This window comes from Lathamus discolor, chromosome 5 (genome assembly GCF_037157495.1).
Source record: "Lathamus discolor isolate bLatDis1 chromosome 5, bLatDis1.hap1, whole genome shotgun sequence".
In the NCBI taxonomy this organism is placed as follows: domain Eukaryota; kingdom Metazoa; phylum Chordata; class Aves; order Psittaciformes; family Psittacidae; genus Lathamus; species Lathamus discolor.
Window position 1 is genome coordinate 15,829,423 of NC_088888.1, and position 22,680 is coordinate 15,852,102.

At 36.7% G+C, this 22,680-nt stretch overlaps 1 protein-coding gene across 1 annotated transcript in view; it reads left to right on the plus strand.

Moving 5' to 3' along the window:
- Positions 1-22,680, plus strand: part of USH2A (usherin) — a 380,108-nt gene that overhangs the window by 149,901 nt on the left and 207,527 nt on the right. Inside the window, exons 29-32 of the mRNA XM_065679870.1 lie at positions 12-92; positions 2,786-2,971; positions 13,436-13,549; positions 15,928-16,089. Coding sequence (XP_065535942.1) covers positions 12-92; positions 2,786-2,971; positions 13,436-13,549; positions 15,928-16,089 — 543 coding nt within the window. The remainder of the gene's footprint in view (positions 1-11; positions 93-2,785; positions 2,972-13,435; positions 13,550-15,927; positions 16,090-22,680) is intronic.

The window sequence follows — 22,680 nt, forward strand, 5'->3', positions numbered from 1 at the left end:
TTTTTTTGAAGAATACCTTTATAGGGTGGTCGCCTCAAATGAAGGAGGATCATTACCTAGTGCATGGACCCGTGTTCGTACAAGAGAATCAGGTAAATATAATTTTAAGGCTTATTTATTCCCGTTTTTCATTAGTTATCTAGTATCATATTGGAGAAAATTCCACCACAACAATTTTGAATAAGTTGCATAGTGTTTCTGAAGGAGCAAAACTGCTTAATGCTTTAATAGGCACCAGATTACTATCTTCAGCTATAAAATGTTCAGGCAAGTATTTTCCACACAGAATTCAAGGTCTTTTCCAAGTATATATTAGATTATATAATTATGTGAGAGCAAAGAATATGAAAGGATTGAACAACATTAACTAAGAACAGCCATGCATATAGGTATGTTCATATGTGCACATATAACCTTATGGTACACGAGTCTGCAGGAGTAAGTAAATCTGTGTTTTCCTATGTATAATTAGTGATACAAAATCAAATTTAGAGAAGAGAGATACTGCAATAGCAGGCACAAGCTGTGGAAGATAAGAGGCCATATATTTGCTAGGGAGAACAGGATCTTGTGAAAGCTTTTCATTGTATTACCTGCACATGGGTGTGCTGCTGAGTGCTGGTGAATGAGGATTTTTTTAACACAATCTGTTCCATAGATTGTGTATGAAAACGTGGCAATATGTACTACAAAAGCAGCATGTGACTTCTGGAGAAAGTTTCAGCATAAGAACATGATATCCGCTGAGCCTTAAATATATTTTGTGAAGAAAATTTAAAAGACCTTTGCTCTTCTGGTCAGTGTTTTTGTAAACCTTGTTGAGCCAACAAGTTTTAGCAGATTTACAATTCTGCATATTTTATTCAACCAACTTTCCCTCTCCTATAAAGCGAAGCCTAATTACATTCCATCAATGCAGAGAATTCTTATGATGCAAGATATTATAGTTAGGGTTGGAAAGGACCTCAAGATCATCTAGTTCCAACCCCCCTGCCATAAGCAGGGACACCTCACACTAAACCATCCTACCCAAGGCTTCATCCAACCTGGCCTTGAGCACTGCCAGGGATGGAGCACTCACAACCCCCCTGGACAACCGATTCCAGTGCCTCACCACCCTAACAGGAAAGAATTTCCTCCTTATATCCAATCTAAACTTCCCCTGTTTAAGTTTTAACCCGTTGCCCCTTCTCTTGTCCTGTCACTACAGTCCCTGACGAAGAGACCCTCCCCCGCATCCCTATAGATACATAATATAGATATTATAGGTATAGATATATAGATATTCAGATACTGGAAGGCTGCTATGAGGTCTCCACGCAGCCTTCTCTTCTCCAGGCTGAACAGCCCCAACTTCCTCTTCAATGTATGATCTTAAAAAATGGTACAATACCTGCATAAATATTGGACTTTCAAATGCAGTCTTATACAACTTACTGCCATTATTTTGTGCAGCATCCAGGAGAGAGAAAAAAGTCATGTGTATTTTCATATCAACTGTTTGACAACTGTAAGGTTTACCATAAATCTATGTTTGCAAGCTGACCACAGCACTGAGCAGTCCATGTTCCCTGAGGTTGGAGAATAATTACGCTATTTAATTATTTTTGAGTTGGTTTTGTTATGTCCCTTATGAGAAGACCATCTGCTATACAGTACCTTACTTTGTGCTGTGATACACTTCAGAACTAATAAAATCAATATACTACTGAAGCATTTCTGGAGTCTCACATTCCTACTTTACACAAAAATAGCAATTTACGGGTATTTTTGTACTTTCCATTCTGTTACCCCTGTAAAAAACAAGACTGTATTCATATTTAATGAAACTAAACGATAAAAGTACCAAAAAGAGAGGTTATTGAGAAAAGCAAATTATCAGCAGAAGGGCTAGGGAGACCACATGCATTTACAGCAAACTCATCACCTATAGTGTTCCTTGAGCCTTTCATCTGCACCCCTTGTGCATCATCTGTGATGAAGTTGTTACTGGCCAGACCTTTACTTGATTTAGTAATATCTAATAAATAGTTAAAGGTTATTGGAAGTTAGATGATTTTTTTGCTTGTTTGGGGCTTTTTTTATTGGCAACTGTATGCACATATGGCAGGGGGTTGAAACTAGATGATCTTAAGGTCCTTTCCAGCCCTAACTATCCTATGATTCTATGAGCTTGGCTTTCCAGTTCTTTTAAGTATCTTTGTTTTTCTTCTTTTATTTTCTTTTTTTGTTTTTGATAAATAAATATTCCTGTTTTGATCTGAGATAATTGTGTGGCATTGTAGAAGTATGAAAAGAAATGGAAAATCTTACTTTTTTTTAAAGTACTTTTGTAAATGAGAATGCACATCTTTAGAAATGATTCTTAGTTGTGGCATTCTGTGGCTTAGATAGCCAACAAGTAATTCAAACCCTTCTCTCTTGCAGTACAGTCTTGCTTTGTTCAGTTGTATGATTATAATGCATGAACTTGTTAGCTACGTACAATTCACCTCCTCTCTTTGTGAGTGATGCTTAAATTTGTTTGATACATTAAATGTTTTTGGAAAATTGCAACAAGAGAAGTAGGAATGTTATGTAGATGGAGTTTTGATGGTTTTGAAATATAGCTTAAACTCAAGATGAGCAGTCATATTAAATCAATGCTGAAAAGTTACAACTCTAATAAATTGTATTTATGCTAATGGTTGAGTCTGATTTACTGCAGCCATTAAGAGTGAAGAATAGGGGCAATAGTCTCCTTAGAACTGCCTTTTTCTGTATTTTCTATTTTATCCTTCTGCAGTTCCACAAAATGTGCCAACTCCCTCAAGAATTCACAGTATAAATGGTTACAGCATTGAGGTCACCTGGGACAAACCGGCTGGGGTCATAGGTGTAATTGAGAAGTACATTTTGAAAGCATACGAAGAAGATGGTCCCAATGTACCCATCACTAGTGCTGAGCTTGCTGACACTAGTATGCTCACAGGTAAATGTTAAGTACCATATTTTAGGCACATCTAGTAACACAGAATGCTTATATCTCCTTTTGTTGAGCTATAAATTATTACTTCTCTAATTTTGTGTATACACAGTATAGGTAACATATAGAAGAGTACTGTTTGTCTCAGCATCCACACACGTAGCAGTGTCCTGTCTTCAAAGAATAATAAAAGTTAAGATACAACACAAATAGTAAAAAGCAATTTTACTCGAGGTATGCCTTCCTAACCTATTGGGGGAAATGTTTTTCTGTTTGCTTATTTTGATTTTTTTTTTCTTCCTTCTTGTTACCTAAATTCACACACATAAATTCACAAATTACCAATTCACCTAAATTAACTCTAAATGTGGGTCCCAAACTATTTGACCTGATGTGTGAAAGCACTTGCCTGATTTTGATCATGTTAACCTAACTGATTTCAGTTGGAGCTAGCATGCATTTATGCTTTGGTTAATACTGCTGGGAGATGGGTTGTTACAGAATGAAGGGATCTGGGTCCTTGGGTTTATGGAGTTTGGTCACTGTTGAGCTGTGGGTTGTGAGCTATAGGAACTGTTGAACACAAGATGTTTCCTGGGGTCTAGTTTTCCTTACTCCTAGGGATGTTTATAGGAAGAAATGCTGGACTCTCTGCTATGTAGAGAACATTTTGTGCCCTCTCTTCCTGTCAGCTTAAGGTGGATCTGGCTTTCTGCTCTCTAAAACAGACTGCATTTGTTGACTGCTACAAGTTTGCCTGGGAAGGAAACACATTACAGACAGCAGTCTGTATTATGTTATGTGATGACTGAGTGGGGCAATAGTACAAAATTTTACTTTCATTGGAACAAACTGTGACCAGTAGATTTGTTTATACACTATCTAAAATTAATTGTGTCATCTTGACAATTTAAAAATTGCTAACAACATAATGCTCAAAGATGATGCTTTGGTTTGGTTGGACAATGGAACAACCTTAGAAAGTGCCTTAACCCTCAGGCAAGATATTATTGCTGCTTTCCTGAAGCCCAGGTAACATGTGCTTAGTTTTTGTTACATAAGTTTGTATGTTTTGTATTGTTTCTCTGTATGTATGTATTTCTCTCACTATGTATGTATAAACTTTCAAGAGCAAAATGCATGTACTCTTGTTTTCTTCAGTTAGAAATCTCTCAACTGTAATGTGCTTATAATAGCAAAAGTGCACAGACTTTCTATTCTTACTATGATTTCTTTGATGAACTTGTTGATTTGAATACTTTTTGTCTAGTCTGTAAAGCAATACAAATTGTATTAGTAGAAATTAAAGAGCAAGTATATAGATTAGGTAGCTTATTAACAGATGATGGTCAGAACCAACCTTTTGTTTAACTTATTTAGTATTGTGCCAAGACAGTGTGTGAGGGTTATGAAAAGGTCTATACCAGGCTGGACAGGTCAGAGGTTATCTGCATGGAGCTTTCAGGATGCAGAAGAATGTCATATTCCCTTATGTTAAATGGAGATGGTAAATGGATCCTGGTTCTTTAGCCCATTACAGCAGGTAGCTGTTGAATACTACAAAATAAAATTACCCTAAGAACTTAAAAATGGCTGTATTTAACCACTGACCTCTCTGACAATGTCAGATTTAGATGCTTAGAAAGACAATGTAAGAAATGTGCTAAGCATAGAGTGAGTCTTCTTGTTAATACAAATTCAACTGGGAGTTTGTGAAACTTCTGAGCTGAAAGTTGCATCTGGACCATCATGCTTAATGGTCTGTGGTAGAATTGTCTTTCTTTTTTTTTTTCAATACATTTATGCTTTTGGCTTCTGCAACTTGCTATGTCAGTAAGTTTCCCAATTCAGTTTTGTGTGTGTGTAAGGAGTGCTTCTTTTTGTTATTTATAACTGCTCCCCAACAGTTCAGTTATGTATTTTCCAGTTTTGGCATTGTAAGAGATATGTAATTTATGTCCTCATGTTGAGATCAGAGCTGGGACAAGTGAAAAATTAAAGCCCATTGATTTCAGTGAAGCCCACACAGATGGGGTAGCCTCTGGACATAGAGAAATGGTTACTCACAGATGTGAGGCTGCCAGGTAAAGGTGTGTCTTTTGCTGCTGAATTATCTTTCCTTGTAAATAAAAAGTTAATGTAAAGACAAAACCCCACCAAAAGGTCTGTCTTTGCTTTGGGTTTGCTGAGAAGGTAAATTTTTCTTATTTTTCCTCCCTAATCTGAAGGGAATTTCTTTAGAAATTCTTTTGTTTAATTCTGTGAGAAGATGCTACAGTAATCCCAATAGCCAGGCTTGCTAATGCAACAGCAGAGGGGAGGGCACCAAGGGCTGTCATGTTTGTGTCAAATTCAGAAGAACCTGTTGTTCCTTTTTCAGGAAGGAAACCTGAACTAAATATTAAAGGTAAAGTAAATCTGTAAATAAGCATAATCTCACAGCCTCAAATGCCTATTTCTGACTCTTCAGAAACAAAAGTCCTTCAAAATGTGACCCCTGTAGTCTTCAAAATTCCTTCTTTCACTTTCATCCAGAAAAGAATAGTCAGCAAATTTAAATCCTTAAAAATCCTTAAAATCCTGACTGCTGAGCCAGGAGTTTATTGGATAAGGTAGTATATTTCAACATCGGGTTCAGGATCTGTATTCTAGGATGAGAGTACAAAGTTAGAGTATAAATCTTTGGGATCCAAGGAATACTGTGTTAGCCCATCTTGCCTTCAGAGAAACATGTAATAATATCGATAGACTTTGAATATACCAGTTACACTTATCAGAGCAATAAAAGAAATACAGGGTTATCACATCAGATAGTTTTTTTTTACTAAAGGCTGGGCTGCTTTACTCTGCATTCCAGTGCATTCCACATGCCATCAGAGTTTGGAATAGAAATGAGAATCAGTATTTAAACAAATGAAAGGAACATTAGAACACACTGTTTCAGTGCAGTTTGTGAGCAGGTTTTGCTTCTACTTTCCTTTGGAATTCAGAATATCAGACTCCCTAGGATTGGTAGGGTTAGAAGGGATCTCTTGAGATCATCTAGTCCATCTCCCTAGCTCAAGCAAGATCAGATGGAGCAGGTTTCCCAGGACCATGTCCAGTTGAGTTTAGATATTCCTCTGTGGGAAGGCTCATTTTGTTGTGTTTAGTGGAATTTCATGTATTTCAGTTTCTGCCTACTGAGTCTTGTCTTATCAGTGGACGCTACTGAGAAGAGTCTATCTGCTTCTTCTTTGTTCCCACCCATCAGGTACTTGTACAGATTGATAGATCACCCTGAGCCTTCTCTTTTCTGAGCTGATCAGTGCCAGCTTTCTCAGCCTCTCCTCATAAAAGACATGCTCCAGTCCCTTTATCATCTTAGCGGTCCTTTTGCGTCTTCCACAAAGTTGCAGAGGGTGCACATTTCCCCCATCATCAAGGTCATTAATGAAGACGTTGAACAGTTTTTTTCCCTGGTATCAACCCCTGGGGTACATCACAGCCATCTTGCCTCTGACTGGATTTTGTGCTACTAATCACCATCCTCTGATGCTTCTCTTGTTGAGCTCAAAAGAGAAAACCACTTTATAAATCAGAAAGAATTTCAATTCGTGAGATCAACCAGCCTCTAAATTTTACCAATTCCTAATTATGAGCAGTGAAGAACACTTGTGGAACCTGCAAATTATATTTCAATAAGATATTCTGCAAAACAATCCACAAACATTTGGTATTCCTCTTATGGATTTTTCTTTCAGTTTTGTGTGGGTTTTCAGTGTGTCCTGCCTGTGTCATTGCTGCATTAGCCAAGTTGTGGCTGCACAAGTGATGATGAGAAAATTGTTGTCAGCATCTTCCCCTCTGAATGCCCACAGCCGCTGTTCCCTCCTTGCCTTGACACGTGTTTATAATTACTTTTCACCTTTTAGGCTTTTATGTTTGGCAGATGAATATCTCAGGCAAAGTTAATTTAATGTGGTTAATCAAAGCGGCTCGGCTGCATCTCAGCTTTGAAAGCACTCTAGTCTAGCTAGGGAGCCTCTCAGAAGTGGAAATGAAGCATCTTGCCAAGTGGCTGCTAGTCCTAGGCTTGCCAGTGGGGCCATGGATTGCTTGAGCCAGGGAAGCAAGGCCAGGAAGGGTGAGCCTAAAATAAGAGCTTGATGTCTGTAGTGGCCCTTGGAAAATGTTATTTTCTTCAGGGTATTTTGCTCTACATGGGACTTGTAAGCCATTTCCTACAGCCAGGTAGTTTGCCACGTGCCCATAGTAACATGGTTTAGTGGTGGATTTGGTAGGCCTGGGGTAAAGGTTGGATTTGATGATCATAAAGGTCTTTTCCAATCGTTGATTCTATGATTCTATGAAACTACTAATGAATTACTTGGATATTACTTTCATACACCTGAAACTACTTGAAAGCTCTTGGTTTGTGCAAATATTTTATGCTCAAAACACTCCTATGCTGCAGTTAAAAAGATATTTATAAATTTGTAGAAAATAATTGTGAACCAACTCATATAAATATATGTAAGGCCAGAGCACTAGGAGAGCTCCCAAATCCTTACTCAATTTGAGACAAATTTCTACTGTTCTAAATCTTTTCTTGTAGGTACAAAGAGTCACAGCATACTATCCAGGTCTGGTATAGAATCATAGAATGTTTGTATTGAAAAAGACCTTAAGATCATCTGGTTCCAGCCCCTGCTGTGGGCAGGGACACATTTACTCACAACTAAAATCTGACAAAATGTTTAGAGTACTAAAAGCTGAAACTTTGTATTGAAAATATGGTTTTCAAGAGTTGCTTCATCAGCTTGAACCACTCTTAAATACAAGAATGGTTGTCATTTTCAGGTAAGTTATTTCTCTATGTCATCATTTAGTAGAAATAACCTTTGGTCAGAAGCACAGATAAATGACAGAAAACACCTAAATATTTCCCATAGCCAGAAGAACAAGAGTATACATTTTGCAGTGCCATGTCACTTTTTGAGAGACGTGGAAGGCTGTATGCAGCCTTACCACATGAAAACGTATCAAGTACTGAGACCCATGTAATGAGTAGGCTTGCTATGCTTGTTGGCCTGTTTTCTCCCTTTGTGTGTCTTAAGGAGATTTGGTCTCTGCACCTCTCTCACCCATATGTATGCACATCTCTCTTGGTGGGAGGAGCTGAAGGAATATGCCAAAAGCTGCACCTCAGCTGTTATTGCAACATAGGGCAGCCAATAGATCTGTCTGTGCCCATTAGTTTCTGTGAGTTGTCAGGTGGTGCTTGAGTTCCTAATGACCCTAAATCAGAATGGCAGGATGTAGGATCTTATTTTCTTTCAGTTAGTTGGCTTTAGCAGACTAGCAGCGTATTTTTCAATATATGCATTCTAAACCAAATTATATTTATATTCTGCAATATTAAGGTTCTAACTTGATCAAGGTTAGGCCTAAATGAATGTTTACAGTCCAATGCTATTGTATAAATTTATTACTATGAAATGTAAATTATCTGACTAGATAAACCTGAACATTTTATCAAAATTAAGTCAACTCTTAGCTGCATACCAAAACTTTTATTAGTAAAAAGAAATCAACTTCTTAATGTTTATGAGGGCAGAAGAGATTATTAATTTTTTTAATAGATTAAAATTAATAAACCTGAAAAAAATTGCAAAAAAGTTATGAGTCTTTCTTTCTATCTCTGCAAAATCCTAAAATGAATCATCCTGTGGAACAATTACAAAGCTATCTGAAAGGATCAAGAGTAACATGGTGTTAGATACTGCAGAACCTATACTCTCTGTGGTTGATTAACTCCTGGTGCAAAACTGGACTGTTGGGCTAAGCTTTTCTGCAAATTAAAGCAGCCAGAGATGCCCCATGCTAAGGGGAGTGTAACATGTTCCTTTGAACCACTGTAACCCAAACTGTGCCTTCAAGGCCAGTGGTGCTTGCCTTAGATGGTTTGGTGTCCAGTCTTCCTGTGGAGAAAAAAAAGCTCTTACATGCCACAGAAATCCAGTAACTAAAGGAAGTATTTTGTTTCTTAACACTTATAAGCCAAAGTGTTGGAACAGGTGCCTTCTCATTCAATAATTCTTTAAAATTTTGTAACTCATTCTAAATTTAAGACAGAAAATGCTTTAAAAATGCAGATGTATGCGACAGCTTGAGGTACCCAGGCTTTCAGTCCAGAAATGCATATGCAGAAGATGTACTTAAACGGTTTTTGCTACAATCTGTCAAAACCACAAAGTCAGTTGAGGACTTCCTTTTCTGGTCAGTGGACTGTGATTAAGTGTACTGTGGCAATGATGCATCTCGACACAAAAGTGACTTTGTTAGACAGATGCTATATGACCTCTGGCATTCAAGTTGGCTAAATAGTCTTTAGATTTGGGGACAGGAGATTTGGTGAATTATTTTAGAGAGCTTAAACAAGAATTAAGGTAAATTGTTTCAGTTGCAGTATGTGTATTTCAAAATAGGTCCTGATGAAGTAAAGTGTTAGGAAACAATGAAAAAGTCTGGCAAGGAAAAGTCCCTTTGGCAAGACATACACTCAGCTTGTGAAACAAATGGTATTTGTGGGGATCAGCTGTGTGGTTGACTTTGGGAATCTTAAAATTCAGTAGCAGAGCTGAGTTTTTCATGCTGTATATAAAGTACTGCCTGAATTTGATGAATAATGGCTTTCAAAATTGTCCACTTCCACTGTTTTAGGTGGGTGCATTTTTCTGTTGAAGTGAGGAAAAGAACTTTAGTACTTATGTTACCTCTGTAAGTTTAAATAGCTTTTTTGTGTGAGTTGTGTCTGTGGACAAGTAGGTTTAGTTTTTGTTTTTATGGAATAGCTCCTTCAGTAAATGTATTCTAAAAAGCTCACCTCAATTTATATTTATTTGATCAATTCATTATGCAGAGTGTACGTTACCGTAAGCAAGTGTGTCTTTTTGTCTCTGACGACTTGGTGGTGTTTTGAAGGAACTTTTTGACAACTCGGGATGACAGATTGGAACAGTGAAGCAGCTGCTTTCATGAAAGCCTTTTAACTGGATGAGGAAATTGCTAAAATACTGTAATTGCATTTGAATCTAATTTTCAGTTCTTGTGAACAGAATATTTAGCCCTCATACCTTCGTGGTAAAGCATGTTTCTTCCTTGATGAGAAGTGCTACTTTTCTACTCAAAATCTGCCAGAATACTGTAGAATCTGGCTGAGCTACCTAAATATAGGAGACCTCCCTTCTAGATGTACTGAACAAAAGAAACGTCTGTTTTATGGAGAAGGGAAAATAAGAAGCTGGATATTTCATCTTCTCATATACTGTATGCATTAGAATGACGAATGGAGTGGATATGAAGGTGCAACTGACTTGTCCACATATCCATTTTATCGTAAATTCATTGTTGACCCTTTTCTACTGTCCATGTCAATATTTGTATCCTTTATCTACAAGAATGAACCAGCATTTTCTCCCTGACACAACTCTAAACCTAACTTTAAGTACTGCAAATAATTAAAGATAATTTAAATAAAAGTATAGAAAATTAAATACTAGTTTTGCATATAAAGTGGGCTTAATGTTCTAGGTGTGATTCCAGATCACTGTTTTAGACTGTTAACTTTACATTCATATTTAACAAATGACATTATTCAGTTTCATGGGGTCACTGTGTCAAAATGTCTGTGTTAGAACTTTAATTTATTTCCAAAGGTTCTTGGAGTGGGCAGATAGGAGTGGTGTGTTAGAATGATATACCATCTCTGATTCCCCATGTGGATTTTAAGGCTTGGAACATAGTCTATGATGTAAATTTTAAGTCTAGATGAATTCAGCTTCTCTGTAGTGTCAGGGTGAATGAATGGGGCTCATATCCCAAATGTGTGAGGCTGACCCTCTTCTTAAATATTGATGATGCCTCTAATTCTATCTCCTGATCAAAGTGACAATTTATCTTATCTCTCTCCTGTTAACTCTAACAGAACATATGGAAGTGTGATTGTGACCGAATTTTGCTTTGCTAACATCCCACCTTAGAAAGTCTGATGCACTCTTCTCTGGTCAGCAATTATTGGGTATAGCCAAGAGATGCCAGCCTGAGTGTTATAATTGAGGAGTTAGGTAAAGTTTTTTAAAGCTGTCAACCAACTTAATTGAATCATAGGCTGGTTTTTACTGCAAAATTTATTTTGCTGTGCTGTAAATGAATTCACGTGTATCAGTGCAATCTTTGCTATGGGACTGCTGACTTTGTACTCCAAGACAGTCAGGCACCGAGTGTAAATTTCAACGACTGACTAAAAGGGCAGAGGAAATGAGTGGGTAATGAGAGGAGAGCAGCCAGTTCTTTAATTGAATTAAAAGCTGGGTGACACCAATTCAGACACCTGTCCAATTACAGACAGGCCAAGGTGTTTACCATTGCTGTACAAGCGATTTGAAGATGACAGAAATCTTTCCGCCCACAGATTAACATAATGAAGGAGAACAGATTACAGTGGATGCTGGCCAAACAGATAGGTTGGCAGCTGAGGAAAAAGTAGTTTGCTGAAGTATGTAAATAAAATCTGTGCACTTTTCTTATAGCCTACCTATGCAGCACATCTGTTTCTTCGTTGAAAAAAAATAGTGCAAGAGTACCTGTGAAGGAAAAAGCATTAATTGGGAAATGGGCAAAATTATTTTTTTAAGTTGTTGTCTTTGAATATTTTTTTTAAACATAAACCTTGTGTTACAAAAGGATTTATTTGTTGCTTTGTTGGGGCTTTGTTGTTTCAAATACATACTGCCCTCCACAAACCTATAACGCAGGTGCTTTATATAAAGCCCTTCTACTTTGTCAGAAGTAAACCAAACAGCCTAATCCAAACCTTCCACAGCTACGGGCATCTTTCTGGATATGTGCTACTGCAACTCTCAGTGCCTGAAGCCATTGGTGACCCCATGGAATATCTTCCATCAGGAAATGCAAGGAGCATTAATTCAGTGCTTCATGAGAATGAAACTACAATTTTAAGTGCTAAATGTACAAATAAAACTGAATTGCTTGCTAAAGTACCGTAGAGTGAATAAAGAGATATTGCTTACACTATACCATGCTCCTCTTGACTGAAAACTTGCAAATGTCACAGGATTTGGTTTCTGCATGTGTTTATTTGCTGAAGGTTATTTCAATAGTACCTCTTATACTTTTGCGTGTTTAACCCTCTATGATCTGGAAATAAGTGTTTTGTACTATGTATTAGGCAATAAAGATTTTTTTTGGCTGATGAAATTTCTGTGCTGAAGAATTTACTGTAGTCTCCAATATCCCTTATGTGGGGAAAAAGACTTTTTTTAATGAAACCCAAGGTTATGTTGCATTCTATGTAGTAACTGAATGGAGAGTAGTAGAAAGGATTAAATACTTCTACCTGTTCGTGTACACTTAATGCTGAGAGGGTTTGCAGTCTTATTGTACTATGGGCTGTTTGGTCAAGAATTATGGTTCTGTGAAGTACTGTTGGTTTTGCTTTGTGAAATCCCAGTGTTGAACAGTTCTGAAATAACATGGTTTGCTATAAATTTTATTTTTCTTAATAAACACTCAATTAATTTTACTAAAAGCTGTGGGAGTCAAGGTTAAATCATGGTTTGAAAAAAGCCTTGACGTTATTTGCATCTTTTAGTTACTACTGCATTTTAATTTCATATTACTTTAATGTTGGACCTGCTTTGAAATAGAAACTGCTGATGTTTCTGAAAATGACAGGTTTTTTTCCTTGTAGACCTTCTGTATACTTCAGTTCAAAATCTTGTGTAACTTCCTGAAGTAGTAAGTAGTGATTTGTTACATTCACTACGACAGAGAGCTGATCGATGTGTGAGAATCCAGCAACTTCACTAACATAAGCAGGGCCTAAAAAAGCAAAATATTTTTCTTGTAAACCCTTGGGTATTGTGTCTCCTGAATTAAGCTGCTGTAGTAGTATAGCAAATATATGGTTTATATGATGACACTGAAGTAATGGAATACAAGTAGGATGTGTTGTACAAAAAAGAGACTTCAATTTAGGGATGAATAGGGGGCAACACTGGAGAGGAAGCATTAAAAAATATTTTGTTCTGGGAGACAAGTGAAAATTCCTTGGAGAAACAAATGAATAAGTGAAAAAACTTTGTGAGACAGGGACTAGGAAAAGAAAAAATCCTCTATAGTCATTGTTATGTTAAAATACACATCTCAGTTTTGAAGTGATATCTGTTATAGTGAGCGTAACTAAAGATATTAGCTGCATCATTAGTATTAAGAATAGAATAAAATTCTATTTACTATTAGCTTATTTTGCAAAATTTAAATGCTGGCATAATAAGAATGAAAACTTACAGTCTTTTATCTCTTCTGTGTGTAACAGAAAACTTTAACTTTTTACTTCAGTCTTTGTATTTATATAATCAGCCTGTACACAATACGTGCATAGCACCTTGCTTTCTTCTATTGCAGGCATACTGACAGGCTTGCATCCGTTCACAAACTATGCTGTAACCCTAACTGCTTGCACTTTGGGTGGCTGTACTGAGAGCTTGCATGCATTGAACATTTCCACTCCACAAGAAGGTAAAGTAATTTCAAAGGTCTTGACTTCCACATTTCAGTCATGAATAATAAAACAGGAGAAGAGCTAAATGCTGCAAAGCCATTTGCTCTAAAACCCCAACCTAATCTGATGACAAAGTGCATTGCCAGACCATAATTGCTCCTTTTTTTTTTTTTTTTTTTGGGGGGGGGTGTGCAAAAATGAATCAAACTCCATACCCTTTAATGACATGCATCTTTAATAGCTGTAATGCAGATTAATGGGCTTTTTAATTGCTGTTACATTGTTCATGCAGGAGCCTTGTCATTAATATGAAGCATCTGAAAGATTAATGAAAGCTTCCTCATTTTACTATGGCTCAGAAGTAAATCTAGAGACAGTCTGACTAAAAGGAATTGATTGTATGGCACAGTATGAAATTGAGAATCAAATGGTTGATTTCCATGGTTTCTTTTAACTGCTAAACACCAGAAATAGGCAACAATTATTTCAGTGTGATGAAACCTCCAAATGCCGATTGAGTTGTTTATTAATCACTCTTCAGTTTTTCCGTCTTTTTTTTCTAAACCTTTTTAAATGTTGTTGTTCTCAAACTTAAAGGTTGTAAGTGTAAATGAATGTTTTCCATGCTTACATTAAGAACTACAGCAGGAAGAAAGAGAAAATACATTACAGTTCTGACTTTAGAGACTAGGCTGATAAGTAACATGCATCAATTACTGGAGCAAATGCGCCCAAAATATCTGTGACATATCTAACTCTATTTTCAATTAAACATGAAGTACAAACCTCCTAGTTCTGTCATCCTAACACAGTGTTTAATCTAGTTAAAATCATGAGTTACTCCAAGCTTATACCAGTTGAATAATGAAGAATTTGATGTGTATTTATAGGATAGTAGTTGATCTTCCATAATGTGAAGTAGTTTTCAAAATTCCCTCCCTCCCACAGTTCTTTGGTTTATTTTCTCCTGGAAACTAGATAGTAATGCAGTACCAATGAAACATATCAAATCTTAGCATGAAGGCATGTGGAATACAACCATAATGAAGCAGTGTTGAACTGCTGCCAAAGCAGGTAGTCATTCAAGATGTTGTCCTGATGAGGACAGTCCTCAAGATTGCAGTCTAATAACATTGCCAGGACAGCATTTTGATGTGAACATGTTAGCAACTGCCAGCAGCACCAATCAAATGAAAACTAAATTATCACCTCTTGGAAGCTCTAGATAAACTGAGTTTGTCTAATGGCATTATCCATGAGAGGGTGTAGCCTCTGACAAATAGTTAATAATGGATCCCCATGATGTAAACATGAAATACAGTATGGTGTATTATAGTAAGTTAAAAAGAAATTGTTTATGTCTTCTTTTCTCAGCTTAGTCAATGAAGCAGGAATTCTTGCAAGTGTTTGAGAAAAACATCCACTGTTTTCAGATGTGATGTCACCTTGGCAAGGTTTAGGCAAGAATAGATTTTTCTATTTTTTTTCACCCAAAAATCAAATAAAGCCATGGGGAACATGTGTTTTTTCCCTCAGAAGAATTGAACAAAAAGTCAATGTGTGGAGTTTCTATTTTGGGGCGCTGTTGTTGCATGCTCTTTGTAACAATAAATTGATGATACAGAAGACAAGACACCATATCACACCCTCCAGCTATCCCTGTTTCCCTGCTGAAACATTCATTACTTTATATTGTTTTCACATTGCCAGCCACTGCTAGTTATTGTTTTAAATTGCTAGCACAGAGCTTGTAAATTACAAGAAATTCCTCCCAGAATAAGGCCTGAGTTCTTCTCCCCTTATGATATTCAGTGGGATTGCTTGTGCTTCTAGCATATAACTCATTGGAATGGTGAGAGAACTCAGCTTGTAAATTATTACCCATGGCCAATGTTCAGTATATTATATGCATAAAATTGATGCTAAACAAACATTACTAAGTGCATTGATTATGAAAAGTGTGAAATAAAGAGTAGTGCCTAAGAACATGACACCTGCATTTGTGATTATAAAGAATGATCACTTTGTAGTTAGGAATAAAAGCATGAAGGAAGAGGAAATAATTCATATTTAAAAAAGGACATTACTAAAATCATGTACCCCTTCCCTTACTCAGTGTTATCAAGCTGGAAAGATAAAGCTATATGAGCATAATCATTCTCCTAAAAAGCAAAAGAGTATATCCTTGTCTTTCACAGAAGCTTCTGTTTGGCTAGGAAATATTACATGTAATAGGAGGGTTCTCAAAACGGTGGCATGTTGCAAACCTAAAATATCTTCTGAAATTTCAGCTTTACCAAAATCATTCCGGTAGTAGCTGCTCACTGAAATTATTTATTATTTGTGGAAATATGATATAATACAATGTTATACTTTTTTTTTTCTTTTTTCCCAGCCCCTGAAGATGTGCAATCACCCACAGCAATATCCTTTCCCACCTCCCTGCTGATGAGTTGGAGTCCACCCAAAACACCAAATGGTATTATTACACAATATACTTTATATATGAATGGAGTACCAATTTACTTAGGAAACGGAACTAAATATGTTGTAAAAGGTGAGTTCTCTGGTGGGTAGCATGTCAGATGGGTATCTCATAGTTGCTATGAATAATTAGATGACTGAACCCTTCTTATTTCGGAGGGAAAGGAAAATACTTTTAAAATGGGTTGGATGCACTTTAAACCCTGGTGGGTTCTGTTTTTTAAAGAATCCTTCATAGAACTCTGTTGGGACCCTCAGAAATTAATGTTGCAATGCTGTAGCTAAATCTTGTGCTGTATTGTCCTCTTTCATAGAACCTGAGTCATCTTTTAAGTGGTTTTACAATTTCTGATCTCATACCATCTAGCTCTCAAAACAAGTAAACTGTAAGGTGTTGAAAGCAAGATATTATGTACACGTTTAGCAGTTTTCCTACTGTCTTCCTTAAATGTTCTTAATTAGAGAGACACTGAATAGCCCATGTTTAATTTGTTAAAAGCATAAGCTAATAATCTATTTTCTTCTAGTAAGTTATGCAATGTGTCAATAACCAAGTTATACCAGTACTCTTAAACTACTACATAGAAGCTAAATGTCTGTTATTTGGCAATGCAGTAAAGCACAGTAATCTGACTTCCTATTTTAATGTAATTAATGTATTTTAATGGAGCATCTGAGTGTTTTAAATCAAACATTATTAAAACACCAAAAACCAAAATAAAAATGAAAAAAAAAAAAAGGCGCTAGAAATATCATAGCATAAGCACTACTCTGGACCCATCAGAATTGTACATAGTAGTAGGCACAAGTAAAAATAGTGTTTCATATCAGACAGCTGGGGTTGGGGGAAAAGGGGTACTGAGACCCTACTTTCTTTTTAATGTAAGGCCTTAAAATTCAAAGCCATTTCTGCACCTTGAGTTAGTATAAAACATATTTAAAAATTCATATAATTCAAATTTCTTTGCCTTGCACAGGCCGTATGCTACTGGTGTGGTGGGTCAGTTTTGACACTGAAAAATGAATCCAGTTAGAGAACCTCCTGAAGGCTGTTGATGATTGCTGTAATAAATAGTGCACACTTTGAGTCAAACTTTTTCATTCTGTATTCAAAGGTAATGGATTTTTTGTAACCATAGTAACCTTAGTGTATTTCTGGATAAATACACAAGGTATATACATTCTGGTTTTGTTTTTGAATATAAACTACCACATTATGTATTACTAATAATATGAAAAATAGGATATAGGTTAGCGTAATGACAGTTCAAACTAGGGTGCATTTTTCTTCTGGAAAAAAATTAATATTTATCAAAAGTATAGGTTCAATTATTTTCTCCCATATCCCCAGTTTTCTGGTATTCTTGTAGTGCCATTTATCTTCTTTTGCAAGATCTCCATTAATCTGTTATTGCTATACCATATCACTGTTCTTAAGAATCTTGAAGTGTAAATAGTTGTGCTTCCAATCTTATTAAAATCATTACTGAAACTTCATCACAGTTTTACTGATGTGTTCACCTGCAACATGGTTAAAAACTGACAAGCAATGTAAAGCATTTGAGATGTTCACCTTATTTTGTTGGTTCTAGATTCATGTCTGTATTCTGACTGATAGCCAAAACTAATTGAGAGGAGTTGCATCAAGTAACTTTTTAATTCTTCAAAAATACAGAAAAGGATAAATTAAAAAAAGGCAGGACTTGATTCCTTATATTCTACCTCTAAATCTTAAATGATAACAGAGAATCTTCCTTATTCAAAAGGGATGTCTAGTGGATCAGATTGTGTTGCCCTATTCAGTACAACAGAAGAGCCACTCTTGCCTACCATTCTTAACAGATGTGGACACCAGCCTGTTTACTTTGGATCCATTTTATTCATCTGCCAGTTTCTCACTCTGTCTGAAGGGTAAGGGCAATGTGAGCCAGCAGGCTTCGATTTGGGTCAGTAGAAATCTCAATCATCCTGAATCAGGTTTATTTAAGATCTTGCTTAAATTTCCAGTTATCTTTAATTTGTCATGGTTTTGCTTCATTTTGGGTTCCAAGATTTTCTTCTTTGTAGGCTAGAGGTAAAAAAAAAAAGGTATAACTTTTTTTTTTTGCAAGGGTTGTGGTTTTACAGTAAAATGTTAGAGCTTTTGGCTTTCCAGTGTTATACATCTCTCTCCTACCTCTTCCTCTTGAAAGGAAAAAGGCTTTTCATTTCAGCATTTATGCTAGTAATGTCGGTGACTTATTGCCTCAACATAATATGCTATTGACCCTAAACAGAGGGACAAAGTTCATTGTCTCCGACATATGTTTCCTATCCATTCACCAAAATAATTTCTTAATTTAATAACTATACAACTGAGTTCCTGACCAGAAGTCTATACCAGAGAATCATAGATTCTCTGTGGTCTTTGAAGTACTGTGTCTATTGAAATGGGTTTTTTTAAACCTTTTATGAAGGCATCAATTCTGTCTAAAAATTAATACTTATCTGACTTTCACTTCAGACCATGGAAAGTAGGCTTAAGCCCATACTAATTAATCTGTAACTGGAGGAGGGATATGTTTTCTCAACACCATAATTGCAAATATATTGTTAACTGACTTTCTGATCCTGACAGTTATTGAGGGCTTGAAATACTCATTGATTTTCATGGAAATTCAAGTATTTGTTTCCTCTGGGGGTTGAGCTATAATTAAAAAAGAAACCCTTTAAAAGCACATATGGCAAATGTACACTTTACCACATTGAAAAGGGGGACTTATTAGGCATCCATCATCCATTAGTGCCTTTAAATATCTTCCCCATACTGACAAACTCAGTTTCTGTGTTATAAGCAGTGAAGCACTGAAATGAAGCCATCTCTTGTACCACACCACCTTTGTTAACTGTCTCTTATTTTCTGCTTCCCACCTTTATGCATTTGCCTTATGTGGTACTACTTGCTTGTGCAACCTGGGTGCTATTTCACATCCTGAATTCCAGTGGAAGCCTAATATCTCCAAGGAGTAGAGAAAAGCCAAGAGGAAATACTCAATCCAGGATCACAGGTGGAATTTAGGCTGTGTGAATCCTAATATGAATATGTACCCAAATTCGTACTTTCAGTTCCTCTATGTGAGAGTGCAGAAGCTCCTGCAACCAATAGCTGCAGCTCAGGAAAGCAGCTGCAGTAGGGTTCTACTCTCCAAACCTGCATACCTCACTTCTGTAGAGATGACTAGCAGCTGAGAGGAGATGGAGAAGCTTATACACTTACCTTCAAAACTCTTAACAGAGGCACACTGAGAGGCTTTTCATATTAGGAAAGTTTGAAGTGATTTTTCCTGGGGAGGTAAAAATATGCTTCTCGCATCCAAACACTAACAGGCAAAACTGAAGCTTATACTTTGAAATGTGGAGATCTGCCTTAGATAAAAGAGAAGACACGGTGGGTTTTATACTGAAAACTACTACACTGCACTGGCCTGAGCTGGTGGTGTCAATACCGTCATCAGGAAGGTGTCCTAATAAATGCAAAGAGTACTGTAAAAGCAGAGACAGTAATGATTGAATGTGACTGAGTTTTGTTTTGGTGGAAACCTTACAGTTGTGAAGAAACTTCAGAAAAAGTATTCATCTATTCTTAAGTGCTAAGCATTTGATGGGGAGAGAAAAGGGGTCTGTTACTTAATATGTTTACAAAGAGAAATAACTTTGTAGATATCTTCAGAAAACAAAAACTATGTAAGTTAATCTTTGCACTGGGCTTGGCATTGAGGATGTGTGTTTGCATTTTCTACAGCACTAGGTACTTGACAGTGTTAACAAATTGGGTTAGTATAATTTGCCTAGCAGAATCTAATGGTTCTCATCATGAATCTTTGAAAGGAAGATATTCTTATTAAGCCTCCCCTGTATGAAACTTTTATTTCCGTGCCAACCTGAAAGAAGTGTTTCCAGTTTTTCAGGAAAGAGACCCTGTCAGCTGTGTTAGAAGGGCAGATACTCAACTGAGTTAAACAAGTGTAGAGTTATCCTAAATTACATGCCCGAGTGTTTAAAAAACCTGTGACATACTGCTTTGCACCATGTTTCTGGGCAAAATATTAAGGAGAGCCTTGGAAAAGGTGTGAAAGAGATTTTCTCACTGTTTTGTCTAAAAGCATGAACTAAGCTTCGGCTTAGTCAAATTGTTATTTGACCTGAGCATGGGAAGGCTGATCCTCTGAAACCGGGATAAAATGGGAGCCTTATTTTTCTGGAAGGAAGAGGCAGATGTTTGACATCTGTGCAAACAGGGCTTAGCATATCTGATCTTAAAAAATGGGAGAACTCTAAATTAGTACCTGTATTTTTTCTTTATGTTGCTCTAAACCAGCACACACTATGTACAGCCATGAACAATTATTACATTTTAGTGAAAAATCAGCAAAGTTTTTGTCCTTTTTATCCCTCTACTACTGCTTGCTTTAAATGATAGATCATGACAATAAAAGTAAAATTCATCATCATATCTGTATAATACTAAATGCCAAGTGAAACAACTCGAACAAGAAAATCCACAGAATTGTATTACAGGGCAATTGTGATATCATATATCACTGCAAGAACCCGAATCACTAAGAAGAAAATACTTGTTGTCTAAGGTTTAAGGTGTAGGTTTTGTGGTTACTTTTTAGACAGTTTTTTTTTAGGTTTAGCTACATTTAAAAACGTCAATTTCCATCCCTAAGGATTTGTTTTCCTCTGGTTTAGTTCCTGCTCAAAGGTGACAGGCAGCTTTTGACTTAAAGGAAAAAGAACAGAAAAAAATCTATAGACCTCTGGTATGAGTTTATTGCCCAGCTTCCAGGTTGCAGTGAATTACATGTAAATACCAAATGAACCAGTCTGTTCACTAGAATGTTTTGGAAAGAGCTGTTTGCTATCCAATACAATGTTAGTGCTAGATTTATGTATATTATAGCTCTGAATGTAAGAATTCCTTATCTTTTTGTGAAACAGAGACTTCTTTAACACCATTATGAGCATTGAAAAGTTAGTCTTCACCTCTTTGCAGTTAGAATTGGTTATCTGAAACACCTTGCATGTGAGATATGCCTTGGTGTCCCTTTCTAATTTTAGAGTCTTGCAATACCATGATGCAATTACATGCCCACCCCTTATATTTGGCTTAGCGACATATTCAGCTGATAATGCATATTGGAAACGACACGTTTCCCAGGATGGTGCATAAAGAGTGCCGGCTGCTTCAGGATTTATTCTGGCCTGGGTATGCATTTAAGACAAGACAAATTGGTGCACCTAGCACTAGGGGGCAGAGTACACCAGTCTTAGAGGAGAAGCTGCCTTCCTCTACAAGTTGTAGGTGTATTAGAAAGCACATTTGATACACCTGAATAGGCAACACTGACATTGTCAGTGACCGGTACTATCGTAATTAATCCCACATATCCAGAATGCAGATTCAGCAGGCACAAAACCAAAGGTCAAATGGGCTGTCTGAATCTGGCATTCCTGTATTTCAGCTTCAGATAGAAATATATGGTACACTCATTGACTTAATAATACAGATCTGGGGAATTTAGAAGGGTGGGGTGTTGGGGTAAGAGTAAAAGCATTATGTTTATTTGTAGCAGCTCTGTTGTATCATTTTCTGTTGCAGTGCATTAGAGCAGTGTTAAATAAAATCTGCTTATTTAAAATCCTTTTAAATAGTGTTTAAATATTTCCTGCTGATACAATCTGCTAAAGTAGTTATCCTTGCTGCAGATTTCAGTTAACCTTGTCGCAGATATTAAGCCTGAAGCTGCACAGACTTTTAGGGACCTTGATTATAGAGCAAAACCTAATGGTGTCATTATAAAACCACAGCTGGACAAGCTTCTGGAGTCCTTGTCCTTTGATCAGATTTGGGCAACACAGCAAGCTAGGAGAGAACTCACGCTAACCCTGCTGGAATTGCTGAGCTCTCAGGTTGCTTGAGTACTCCTTTCTAAAAATTAAAATGGAACAGAAATTATAACATGAGAGTGATTAGTGCTTTCCAATCTTCTCTATGTACCAATGCAAACTGGGACAAATTGCTTCTCCAAAGCTAATAGCTGTAGAACAGGGAGAGTACTTTTTTTTATGCCTCCTTTCCCTTCTGACAGCATAGGAAATATTTTGGCTCTCAGCTCTGTTTTAAAAACAAGAGAAGAAAACAAATTAATATTCAGGCTTTATCTAAATTCCATGACAAGAATTCAACCCACTAACAAATGTAAAACTCCCAGATTATTTTGTCCTGTGATCTTACTTCAAACTTAGTTGTCAGAATCAGCTATGTATACGCCTGTAGTTCTTTATTTGCTCCTTCACAGACATCTAGATTGGTGATCAGACTTAAAGATGCTGAGATCTCTTCAAAGGCAGTGTGTACTGTGGAGGACAGATTTAAATCAAGTATTTATTGAGTTCAGTTTGTAAAATTTAAATGCAGCCTTTATTCTTTGTTCATGTTTTTTCACTGTCATGTGGATTTGCAGGTCTTCTCCAAGCAGCAAAGTCTCATTTTACCACTTTCTGAGACTGGTTTGTTGTGATGTTGCCTGTATGGGACAGTTTGACCAAGAGAGGTTCAATAATGTGCATTTTGTCTACTTTCCCCACGGATTTCTGAAGCATATCATGTGTTTCTCTG